General features: G+C 49.0%; 4 protein-coding genes across 4 annotated transcripts; 2 read left to right on the forward strand and 2 right to left on the reverse strand.

Annotated features, from left to right (window-relative positions):
• Nucleotides 1–1,963: 1,963 nt before the first annotated feature.
• Nucleotides 1,964–5,795, reverse strand: N7525_003986 (DNA repair ATPase SMC5; the record flags this gene model as incomplete). The annotated part of the gene is made up of 6 exons (XM_002566251.2): nucleotides 1,964–3,088; nucleotides 3,138–3,265; nucleotides 3,317–3,389; nucleotides 3,445–4,335; nucleotides 4,389–5,300; nucleotides 5,361–5,795. 6 exons carry the CDS (start codon nucleotides 5,793–5,795, stop codon nucleotides 1,964–1,966), a joined length of 3,564 nt encoding a protein of 1,187 aa, XP_002566297.2.
• A 204-nt stretch (nucleotides 5,796–5,999) lies between these two features.
• On the forward strand, nucleotides 6,000–6,391 carry N7525_003987 (uncharacterized protein; the record flags this gene model as incomplete). Its single annotated transcript, XM_002566250.2, has 2 exons — nucleotides 6,000–6,110; nucleotides 6,203–6,391. The coding sequence occupies 2 exons, from the start codon at nucleotides 6,000–6,002 to the stop codon at nucleotides 6,389–6,391; spliced, it is 300 nt and encodes a 99-aa protein (XP_002566296.1).
• A 624-nt stretch (nucleotides 6,392–7,015) lies between these two features.
• On the reverse strand, nucleotides 7,016–9,155 carry N7525_003988 (ankyrin repeat and BTB/POZ domain protein; the record flags this gene model as incomplete). Its single annotated transcript, XM_002566249.2, has 3 exons — nucleotides 7,016–8,615; nucleotides 8,673–8,758; nucleotides 8,829–9,155. The coding sequence occupies 3 exons, from the start codon at nucleotides 9,153–9,155 to the stop codon at nucleotides 7,016–7,018; spliced, it is 2,013 nt and encodes a 670-aa protein (XP_002566295.2).
• Nucleotides 9,156–9,501: 346 nt separating this feature from the next.
• Nucleotides 9,502–11,938, forward strand: nimA (serine/threonine protein kinase nimA; the record flags this gene model as incomplete). Its single annotated transcript, XM_061212883.1, has 3 exons — nucleotides 9,502–9,669; nucleotides 9,741–9,793; nucleotides 9,854–11,938. The coding sequence occupies exons 1-3, from the start codon at nucleotides 9,618–9,620 to the stop codon at nucleotides 11,936–11,938; spliced, it is 2,190 nt and encodes a 729-aa protein (XP_061069904.1). The 5' UTR covers nucleotides 9,502–9,617.
• Nucleotides 11,939–12,444: the final 506 nt, after the last annotated feature.

The raw sequence follows: 12,444 nt of genomic DNA on the forward strand, positions 1-12,444 counted from the left end.
GTATATATTATATATAGAGTTTCGACTGCACAATAGTGATTCATCGAACCGGGGGCCATACTAATTCGGTCGCGTAGAAGGCAATCCCCAAATCATCCCTGTCGGAGAGGCAATTTCAATGGGAACCTTGTACAACATAGAACGTATGTACGATGTGGTGTGGACGCTAATGGTAGATCCTGGGTGATCGACCGTGTGATTTTCACGGTCTTGTTTCATGCCGGCAATTGCTTCTTCCCTTGTGCGGGGATTGGGTAGGAAAGGCATGTTGAGCCCATTATTATGAAAGCATTGCGGAGTACGGAGTACGGAGTACCCCGTAGGTCATTGGATTGGTAGGGAGGTCTTTTAGTGACTAGAATGGTAGATCATACCACCGTTGCATTCCATGTTTTTTTTTTTACTTTTGGGGCCTGGGACCTGAGGGCGGTTAGACATCCTGTTCGGAGTTCAGGTTCACCTCGCCACGCCGTGGTCCGTTGGGTCTCCATATGCATCTAGGTAGCATATATTATTGGATACAGGGCCGGCCTGGGTCCCGTCTTCTTGGTATTGGTTATCCTGCGCCGCATTACAGGATCGGAGCCGTCAAGTCAGACACAGTACAGGTGGAAAGGGCTTGCATTGTACTCCGTATATCTTACATTATATGTAGTGACATGGTACAAGGTACATGTTCCCAATAATAAGTCCAGACTGCATAGGCAGTCTGCAATGATATACAAACATTCCATGTCACCAGGCCGTCCAGATCTGAATATGCCGGGTGTGGCCGAGATTGTGTGACCCTGCGATGCTACGACCTGAACTCTGTCGTGGCGCTTTACAGTATATGGCATATTATACGTTTTTCTCTTTTGCCCTCTCCAACATACGTACAGAGTAGTGAGACCCCAAGCCACGTTATGGGGGCCGTTGAAAAGGATCAAGCAATAGAGTGACCAATGCGTTGATCTGAGTCTGAGGGCCGTGCAGGACTCTCCGCCATGATGCATCACTGGTATTGAAACCTGATGTATCGGCTTTGCAGGTAGGAAGGAGACAAGTGACTCACTACAGAATAGAAAGTGTCCAGTAAGCCAATTTGGTGAAAGTAAGCGGTGTAATGAGTAACAAGAACTTAACAGAAAAAAGAAAAAAAAAAGAAAGAGAGACTCGGAGTAGGATAATACATATCTGAAACATGAAACATATACAAGAGGCAAAGAGGCAAAGACTAGAATAATGAATAGACCAAAAAGGCGTCGATCAACGTGCATATGCATGGTCTACCTAGAGAAGACAAGAGTATTGAAATCAAAAGCAGATTAGAGTTGATAGCGAAATGTCATTGTTGACCGCCTATTGGTGTGCAATCCTCCGGTGATCGACCTTTCGATCTGAGCTCTCTTCTTTTTCAGGTTTCTTTTTTTTTTTTTTTTTTCTTTTTCTTTTTCTCTTCTTTTTCCTTTGATTATACCAAGCGATCTATTTCTTTTTCAGTCCAATCGTCCGATCCGAAGCAGGGATGAGAATCCTTTTCATCGAACTTTCTAGGCCAAAGAGGAACAAGCCAAGAAAGGCGTAAACGGTCTTTGACCTCTTTTGCCGTCTTTGGTAAGGGCCTCGTTAACCTCTTTGAATTGGTCACTGCGGCTCCCTTTTGACCCCATATGCATGATCGGCCACTCCGTGTCTGTGCGAGACCCACGTTGGGATTGGTCTGATCTTCATATCGTCTGATCTATTTGTATAGTCATTATAGACAATATGCATAGTAAAACAAACTTGCTCATGACTACAACATACGTAGATATGCTCCTTTTTTCTTTCTCCGAAATCAGAGATCAAAGGGCCTCTTATCGGAGGTTCGAGAGACTGGCCAAATGAGGCAAATGGGGTAGACTGGGTAAACTGGTAAATGGATAAATTGGGGTAAATTGGGTATCGCAAAAGAATAAACTAATCCCCGAGAACTTCATTATTAGGCATAGACGTCCACTTGACCAATGCTTTGCATAGGCTCAGATGGCCCACTGGTGATCGCGCCGGCCGCCACTGCCCTCATGCTCCTGATTGCCTTCTTGAAGTTGGTCTTATCATAATCTTCGGGCATATGCTCTCCACTGTAGATGCAAAGCACCCGCATACCCGGCTTGTAAGATAGTTGTTCAAGCAGCTTCGGTGTAATGAGGAAGTATTGGCCACCTCCACCACCCCCGATGGGGTTGCCATTCTCGTCGGTTTCCTCGGTCTCGCTCGAGGCACAGGCGATGTCGACCAGGCGTCCGTGAACTATGCGCTCGTTTCGCGGATCCATACCTTGATTGATCTCATCAACAACCCGGAACGGCGAGGCCGAGAGCGACTGGAGTGCCATGAGATAGAAGATGGTGCTCACGGCTCGCTCACCACCAGACTGGCGATGTGAATCCAAGACCGACAGGCCCGCGCCCTCGCGGAACTGGACATGGATCACGATCGACCACTCGCCAAACTCGCTAGCACCAGGCTCGCCATTGGGTCCAGGTTCACCTTCTGCTTTGCCCAAGGTAACCTGGCCAGCGCATCCGATGCGGCGGAAGGAATCCGAGAAGGCATCGCTAATCTTCTCGATGAGCGCTTCCAACTTGGGCTCCCAGTCCTTGCGGATGTCTGCGATGGCGTTGCCAAGTTCCGTAAGCTTGTTTAGGAAGTCGGCGAGTTTGGAGCGCAACTTCTCGATGGATCTTTCACGGTCCTCGAACTCCTTGATCATGTGGCTACTACCACCATGGGTGAGCTCCAGGCGGGCCTTTTCGGAGTCAATGTCGGCTTCCAGTTTATCCATGTCATGATCGTCGAGTCCTTCAAGTATAGCTTGCGCGTCGGGTTCGTCGTGTAGTTCTCGGCTGATTCGCTGGGCTTTTTGCAAAACTGCTCTGGCCTTCACTTTGGATTCCCTTAATTTGACTGTAGCTTCCTGGGCCTCTCGTCTCTTTGTTTCGAGCAGCTTCGTACTATCAATGTTGCGATGCCGCAGGGTCTGAAGATCGGAAGTTGCCTCCAAGAGTAGGACCTCGACTTTCATGAGCTCCTCATGAGCTTGGCGGAACAATTCCACGGCATCCTGCATTGCGTTAGATAAAAGTAGACAGAAATATCAGTGATGAACTTACGGCATATTCGACAGCGGCCTCAGCCTTTTGAATTGCAATTTCGTCTTGCTGGTTGCGAAATCCACGAACTCTTCCCCGTACCCCATCAAACATCGATGTAATGTTTCGAAATTTGGCCTCTTGTTGAGCTGCAAGTTGTTAGACTAGTGTCAGACGGCAGAACAAGAAACGAAACATACAGATCTTCTCGGGGATTGCTCGATACTGAGTGTGAGCGGTCTGTTTTGCGCTCTTTTCTTTCTCAATGTCGTTCTGCAGTAAAAGTTAGTACGCGATGTGATGAAAGCAAGAGAACTCTTCAAAATACCATTTCTCGCTCGGCCTGCTCGTGTTCTTCGCGTATCTTTAGCACGGCAGCCCTCTCAGACTCGAGCTTCTCCTTGATGTCCTGCAGCTGTTCATTCCACAAAATGATGTTCTGTTGGTGTTCACGTTGAAGGGAAACATCAACAGGCTGTTCGGTCCACACCTGAGCAGGCTTGATCTCTCGAACCCGGGTTGAGGTGGCACCAGGTCCATACTCTCTACGCCGAGTCACTTGATAGCTTCTTTTTCCAGATACCCAGGAGCTCATCACACCCTCCTCCAAACGGGCAAACACTTCATTTGAGATTTCACGTAGTCCGATAGGTGTTGAATGCAGGTTCTTCTCGCTGCACAGCATGGCAATGACAGGATCGGGCCCAACCAGAAAGTCCCTTGCCCAACCATCGAATCCCAACTGGGCAAGTTGATCGTTAGGCATTGGAGCCCTCATAGTATCTAAGGACAGCGAGCAAGTGCGGATACTAATGTCATGGAGCCCCAATGTTTGGTTAATCGCATGTTGCAAGGTGCGGAAATCTTTCCTGGTCTGCACGGTGAACGATGTGAAGTCTGTCTTCTGGAATAAAGACTCGACTGCATCGGCATATTTAGGGTCGGTGATTGAGCACGTAACGATTGGAGGGCCGAAGACTTCCTTTTCAAACTTGCTTTGGTTCTCAAGAAGCCACCTATAGGCTTTCAGCGTATCGTGAGATAGTCTCTGCAACTTGAGTTCTTGCTGGCCGGAGGCCGAGTCCAAGCTGCTCAGCTGGCGTTCTGCCTGCTGGATGTTCCTTTGAACCTGTTGTTGCTGGTCCTGAAGAGGCTGTTTTCTGTCTTGGATTTCTCTGGCCTTCATCTCAAGCTCGCGTTTTTTGAGCCGTTTCTCTCTCTAATGCGGTGATAAGCATACCGGTCAACGATATAGTATTTAGAGTTTCTTACCAAGGTCTCGTTGTAAAATTCCGGGTCGAACTCCACGGCCTCCTCTTCTTGTTGGCGTCGAAGTCTATTGATAGCTTGTTGAGCCAATGCTGCTTCGGACTTGTGCCTTTGACCACTTTTCCTTTCGGCCTCAATCTGATCGTTGAGATCCTTGATCTTGTTCTCAAATTCATCGATTTTTCGGCCGCGTTCAGCAGCGACCCTAGATGCCTCGCCAACAGAATCCTTTCGGTCGTCTTTTACGCTGTTCAATTGCGCGATATAAGCCTCTTTGGCGTTGACTGCACGCAAAATAGGCTCGTTCTCTGCTTGGATCCGATGATATTCACGCTCAACTTCAGCCTTGGTAACCTTCAGGGCCTCGACAGCGTTGTGGTGTTCCTTGTACTCCACAATTGGACGGCAACGCTCAAGAATTTCGATTTTTCGCTTGATCACGGCTCTCTGGCGCATTCTTTCGACATCAGCTCTTTGCATCTCTTGACGATTCTCCATGTTTTCTAGCAATTCCTTGTCGCCACTGTTGTCCATCTCGAGTTTCTTCTGCTCGGCCCTTAGCCTCTTCAAGGCATCGTGCCACTGGGTCATTTCCGGACCAGCCGCTGCTCTTTGCGTGGAATGAAGAAGCTCAATCGGCGTGAGTGCAGCAAACTCGGCGACCTTATCCTGAGGGAGGAATTGACAGAGATTGTCTACCTGGATGGCGAAAGACTGGGCCAGTTTCAACACATCATTCTTAGAGGCATTCGCTCCATTGACTGTAAATGAGCTCTTATTGCCATCACGCTTGATGGTTCGCTGGATGACAGGATTGTGACCAATCTTGGGCGGTCCGCATAGTTCAATCTCAATCGTAGCCTCCCGGGCCCCATGCTTCACAAACTCGCCTAGGTCTTTAGCGCGTCCAAGATGCTAGCAATCACATTAGTGTCAGTATGAGAAGGCTGTGCAGTATTATAGTCCGGGTCATACCTGAGGTCCCCATCCCAGGCCCAAGCAGATGGCACAGACTAGGGTGCTTTTGCCCGTTCCATTTGGACCAATGACCATGTTGAGCTTTGGTCCAGGGTAGAATACTGCCGACGTGTATGTCACGAAGTTTGTCACCTTGATCCGCACGATCGCACCCGGTTTATAGCCACCGGGGCCAAGGCCATCGTGGGCTATCGCACGCGGGGCCTGAGAAGCTGCTTCTGGTGTTTCAGATCCAGCACTATCCCCATCACTTTCTCCTTCGCCTCCACCTTCACTCTCGGCTCCAGGCTCGGAGCCATCATCGCTCTCAGTGGGGTCCAAGCGGGGGCGTTTGTGGTTCGAGGGTTGGGCTGGAGGAGTAAACGTAGGGTCTCCGCCTTCCTCTTCATCTTCGCTGTGAGGTCGACGACGAGGAAGACTGGGTGACGCCATGTTGGTTGGAACCCTCAAGTAGATGTAGAGGGAGCCTCATGGGCTGTCTGTGGAATTCGCTTTGTTCGGCGTCTCTTTGTTCAAGTCAAACGCGAGGGGAACGCGTCCGCGATCAATAGAAAGTCTGGGTTTAGTAGGCGGTGAAAGCCTCGAAATGGCCAATTAGTTGCGACCAAGCAGCTTCGACTTTGTATAGCACTCACCATGCCTCCTCCGAATATCAAGAGGTTGGTCTTAACTGCTGCCGTCGTTTCTATTACTATTACGGGCACTCTTTACGGAGCTGGTCTTAAAACAAATCAAGAAATTGCTGAGGTATGAGCGGATCCATCTTCACCGAAGTCATCCGTTTGTCTCCAGTCGTGTCATTGAATCCCATTCCAGATTTAACAATTCATGCGATATAGACAGCAAAGAAACGGCAAGAATCAACGTTTGATGAGCAAACAAAAGCCCTGCAGGGAATGCGCTCCAACTTGATCGCGCGGAGAGGCATAATCGAGAACCAGATACGGGACTTGGATGCAAGGATGCTGGAAAAGCAGCAGAAAGGCATCGGTGGTAATGATCAGGATCAACAGAATGGAAGTCGATGAGCACTACGGAGTCTTTGCCGAACGGAGCCAACGGATTCACAACTACCGCTTATGCGAACCAACCCACGATGCAGCCGGCACGCTTTGATCTTCCGAAGGGCCGCGCACCACTTTCGATTCGAATACAAGGCGGGGGCTATCGACTATTTCCAACAAGGTCTCAATATCCACTAGCCGCGTAATAATTTCTGCCAGACCAGTTTCACTTGAAGGTGATCTTCGAGTCGCATCTACACGATCAAATCATGGCCTGCGAAGTCTGGAGGCATTGGACTTCTATTAATGAATTTGACTGCTTGTCACTGGGCAATATCAGTTTTTATGTACATAACCTGATGTGCTATTCAAAATCAGGCACTACTTCTTTTGTTTATAGACAAAAACATATCTTTTTCCCTCCTGCCGGGAGTCTGCAATGAGTGTCACCACAAAGGTTCCATCAGAGGGCTGAGTGCATGTCGAAGTTCCTCACAGGTGCACCTTTCATTTCCAGACACTGTCTTGATCTCCAATCCAGGGCCGCTGGATAAACCAATCAGCCCAGAAGCCACTTGAACAGTCCGATGGTATCAGGAGACGCTGTTGGCCGGCTAATTTGGAGGCCAGCGGCAAAACCTTGAACGCCTAAGCCTCGAGATTGAGTCTTTCGAGCAAGTCATCCAGCTTCTCGAGCAGGATCTCATAGTTCATCGCATCTTCCGAGAATTCATCCGCGACAACGGCGCCGTCGAGAGTTCGAAGCTCCGGGGCATGGACGTGCGGCTGCTGGCCTTGACTGGGGATAGCCTCTCTGGAAACATCCAGGTTCTGGATATCTTCTGTAATACTTATAACGTCTTCTGGCTGCCCGTCTTCGTCTAGATCTTCCGGTAGTTCTTTTTCTTCCATCATCTCATGCAGACCAGCCTCATCAAATCTCAATCTAAACCGCTCTCCAAGATAGAACCGGATATCATCCAGCATTTCAATGGAATCGGTTTCCTGTCTCGCCTTAATACGAGATGCTGATTCCTTAATCAACTCCGCAAATTCTGGACTATCTATATGTGCTTCCAGTCGATAAGCGAGATATCGAGCGGCGAATTCTTCCAACCGCTGCACGCGCGTCAACCACGCAGCTCGAACAATTGAGTAAATGTCAATATCATCTTCGTCCGCCATTCCTCGAGTTTTCGCAGCCTCAGCCTGGGACATTCCAGCACTGCCGAGGGTGCTGATGACCACGGCGGCTTTTGTCTTCAGCTTCTCAATGAAGAGCATATCTGCGGCGAATAGGACATCGATCGCGATTTCTAAGGGGAAATCGGCTCTTTCGGTGTATAAGAACGTAAGAATAATTTCCAAGACCTCGGGCGAACAGTTGACATCGATGATTGTCAGATGCTCCTTGAGGTAAGCTTCGCGAAAAGTGGATGTGAACATGGTCTGGAAAAATTCAGACCGTAAAAGCATTGCTCGATGGCATGGGAAGACAACTGATTTCGGCTTGTCAAGTCTCTTCTCATTCGAGGTAGAGATAGGGCCAACGGGAATCGAACTGGATGTGCCATTGCTGACCTCTGGTGTATCAATGTTCGCTTCCTCCTCTTCCTCGGGGAGTTCATCCGCCCTCAGAAGAACATCAGCGAAGATTGCATTGCTTCGATCCCATTTCACTTCGTTCACTTTCGAAGTCTCCACCTCGAGCTTGTTCCCCAGAATATTCTCCTGGAACCATTGTTCCATTTGATCTCGGCCCTTGGAAATATCGTCGGTTCTTCTTTGTCTGGCACGTCTCCTATCTCCGCTATCAAGAATACTGTCTAGGAGACCGGGGATCTCCAAGTACTTGGAGATTCTATCCACCCCTGCAAATGTCTCTGACTCCGTGAAGCCTGTTCCAGGTCCACTTCTCAAGTCCCGAGGGGCTTCACCAAAGTACATGTATTTGATAGCGGCCCCGAATGCCTCCGGAGGAATGGTATTGGGGAGATCCAATGTTGCAGATTGTGGTGCCACAGCTAGTTTACCATGGAAATATGGAGAGCGTGCCGCGAGGATAAATTTGTGAAGGTGAAGCGATTCATCGGATGCAGTCACAACAATATCTGCCGTCAATGGAGACTCACGGGTGAGAAGCGAAGTTATATGCGCGGCTAGCGGCTGGAGGGGGTCCGTGGACTTGGAATAATCATATTCCAGGAGGAGGTTTCGTATCCGGTCGTTTAGGGCATTATAGAGACATCTATAAAACCACCATCGTTAATTCTAGCCACTCTATATAGGATCAATTGCTATTTACCTTTCGCCCTGAAACGTGTCTCGCTCGCAAAGTGCACCGGACTCAAGAAGAAGTTGTACAACTTCATAATGACCACAGAGACTCGCCTACCGGTTCCATCGGTTAGGATGTGGTACGCGGGATGGGTATGGTCGGTTTGTCAATATATTTACTCACCAGGATCAATGGCGTATAATCATAGGGATCACGAGCATTAACATTGACACCCTCGGTGATTTTCTCCTGGCAGACTTTCAAATCGCCCTGACGACATGCGCTGCATAGTTGATGGAATGGCTCACTGAGATCTAAAGGGTTATCATCCTTTATAGTGCCCTCCTTAATCAACTGCTTCTCATTGACTAAGCTAATCTCCAGCTGATCCTTCCGCAGCACAGTTGGCTCATCCATCATGCAGGTTGCCAGCAACAACAGGTCGAAGTGGGATGAGGGCAAACGGCAATGGCGGGGCGGAAACAGGCTTATCGATAAGCACGTGACCATGTACCTGTGAACTACGAAATTAAGGGGGTTTCTATATTGTACAGACATTGAGAATTAGTAGTGTGATAAAAAGACATCTAATGGTTGAAGTATCCATTGGATATATATATTTCAAGTATACATAATGTAGGTACATAGGTGTGCAAGCCATCGAACTGTAATTGAACAAACGTCATTTCAGGGTTTTGCCTCTCCTGACGACCGTTTGATCTCCTTCCCCCACCGCCTGCCGGGTTCGGGAAAGCGCCATAATCACCGTTGCATAGCAACGATCCCCCAAACACCCATCTTCAAAGCTCCAATTCATAATGCCTTGACTCTTCCTCAAATCTTCAATTCTGCAGTTCGACTCTTTTTTTTACTAACACAGGATCTAGTCTCACAACGTTCATGCATCATTGACTCTCATTCACCTGTTTCGTCTTCAACTTATTGTCCTAAACTCTACAGCAATCTATAGCCATGGCGATTGCTTTGGCTGAGGCCGATAAGTATGAGATTTTGGACAAAATTGGTATGCTCTGCCTTCTTGTGAACCCAATTCATATTTTATATGTTCAAAACTAATCTTGTGTATTCATTCAGGTTGCGGTTCCTTCGGGATCATTCGCAAAGTCAAGCGGAAGTCAGATGGATTCGTAAGTGTAGTGCATTATTGGCATCTTGCAACCAGAACTAACCTCAATTTGCTCCTATAGATACTATGCCGCAAGGAAATCAATTACATCAAAATGTCACAGAAAGAACGCGAACAACTCACTGCCGAGTTCAACATTTTGAGTTCCCTTCGTCACCCAAACATCGTCGCATACTACCACCGGGAGCATCTCAAGGCCAGCCAGGACCTGTACCTCTATATGGAGTACTGTGGTGGTGGAGACCTAGGTATGGTTATCAAGAATTTGAAGAAAGCCAACAAATACGCCGAAGAGGAGTTTGTCTGGCGCATTCTCTCCCAGCTTGTCACTGCTTTGTTCCGGTGTCACTACGGATCTGATCCCGCCGAGGTCGGATCAAACATTCTGGGCCCACCTCCCAAGCCGTCTGGTCTCAAGGGAAAACAGGGGCAAGTCACTATCTTGCATCGCGATCTAAAGCCGGAGAACATCTTCCTCGGTAGTGACAACACCGTCAAGCTAGGCGATTTCGGCTTGTCCAAGCAAATGCAGTCTCATGATTTTGCATCAACTTATGTTGGTACACCTTTCTACATGTCACCGGAAATCTGTGCGGCTGAAAAATACACCCTGCGCTCCGACATTTGGGCGGTGGGCTGCATCATGTACGAGCTCTGCCAGAAAGAGCCCCCTTTCAACGCTCGCACCCACATTCAACTAGTCCAAAAGATTCGCGAGGGAAAATTTGCTCCCTTGCCTGATTACTATTCACCAGAGCTCAAGAACGTTATCGGAAGCTGTCTGCGGGTCAATCCCGATCACCGCCCTGATACTTCCGCTCTGATTAATCTTCCTATCATCCGCTTGATGCGCAAGGAGAAAGAGGTTGTTGACCTCGGAAAGACCCTGCGCCGACGTGAGGAGATCGCTGTTCATAAAGTCCGCGAAATGGAGCAGAACCTCGCTAAGAGAGAATCAGAAAAGCAAAATATCAAGGCCGAAATCGAAAATACAGTTCGACGAGAGTGGGAGGTCAAAGCACGCTTGGAGATTGATCGCCAGGTGCAAAGCGAACTTGATCGACTCCGCAAGCGATTTGAGTCTGAAGTGCAAGAAAGGGTTGCCATTGAAGTGAAGAAGTACAAGCACAACACTTCCAATAACAACACCGCCCGAGACGATGTATTCCGCACAAGTACCCACGGCTCTGGGTCCTCTCGATCCAGCAACCAAGGTTGGCGGTCTTCTCGGTCTTCTGCAAATATGACAGACGACAGCGATAGTACTCCCTCATCAAGCGCCGACATCAGCCAGCTGTCCCTTGGCTCTCCTCCATCAAATGCCCGAAAACAGCCCAAGAAAGAGACGCGAACGCCCTTTTGTCGGTCTAAGACCGTTGTTGATTCACCGGTGGACGTTCAAATGGCTGAGCCGTCACCCATTTCAATCGCTTCGCTTTCCCTGTCCCCTCGCCGCACTTCCGGCCAAGGAGGCGCGCGCAACATCTTTGCAGAGGCGGAGCGGAACAAAGCGAAGTGGGAGCCCACCCTGGCCTACTCTGATGATGAGGACGATACCCCCGACTTGCCCTCACCAACTCGGCCCAAGGTGAAGCCCGACCCATTGAAGGCGCCTCGACGACCTCTACTTCGTCAGAATACCGCGGCTCTCATGCAGAAACTTAGCACTCAGCCTTCTTTGTTCCCTTCCAGCGGTACTCGCCTTCCTCAATCGACGAGTGCATCTATTTCCGAGTCTGAAGAGCGCGGTGCAAGTGAGAGCAGATCCAGGTCTCCCCATCGCCGTCTAACTAAAATCCCCTCATCTGCCAATCTCGCTGCCGACGCGGGCACATCGCCAACTCGCAAGAGTACCTCGAAGCAACAACCTCCTGTCAAGAATGGGGGTGGCGGTGAAGAGATGTTCAAGGCTGTTATGCAACGCAACATGGGTGGCCGCACTCTGGTTGAACTTGCACAGGCGAGAGCCGGAGGCCGTCCGATGGATGAAGTCAAGCGTTGTGCCAGTGACTCACGCGCTGGCGGTCCCACCATGAGCGTAAAATGCTCTGAACGTGATGCTCCTGCTATCTGGAACCCTGAACTGGATGAGATGCCTAGTCCCTTCCTTGCCCGCGGCAAGAAGGTTATCCGCAACCTGCGGTAGTCTTTCACTCAGATCAGATTTCTGTTGCATTTACTTTGTCTTTTTTTCGGGTTGGTTCTGGTTTCGGATTTCTTATGGCGCCTTGGTGTGATTGGAGTTTGTTCCGGACTGGAGGTTTTTTTTTCTTTTTTTCCTGGTCTTAGATTTGGATGATTTGGTTTCTTTTCAGTTCCCGTTGCCCACCATTTTGGGGTTTTGCACTTTCGCTTCTTGCGCATACTTTCCCACTATGTCACGGAGTTGGCCCTAATTTTTTCGGAGCATCCTTGCCACATGCAAGACACGGAGTTTGATACACATGTCCATGGGCACGCCCATGGATCTTTGCCTTCGTTGGCTACACACTTGCCTCACCGACTCGACTCTTTACTACTTTTTCTTTTGTTGTTTATGCCGTCATGCCCCTTTCCTTCAAACAAGGAGATGATCCGAGTTCTCTTGTACATTTATTTGCATTAGCCATGCACCGATTGTTGAATTTTTGTATTCTGCTTCCTCTTTCTCTG

The sequence above is a fragment of the Penicillium rubens genome, assembly GCF_028828025.1.
Source record: "Penicillium rubens strain IBT 27055 chromosome Unknown utg000002l_segment0_segment0, whole genome shotgun sequence".
NCBI classification, from domain to species: Eukaryota; Fungi; Ascomycota; class Eurotiomycetes; order Eurotiales; family Aspergillaceae; genus Penicillium; species Penicillium rubens.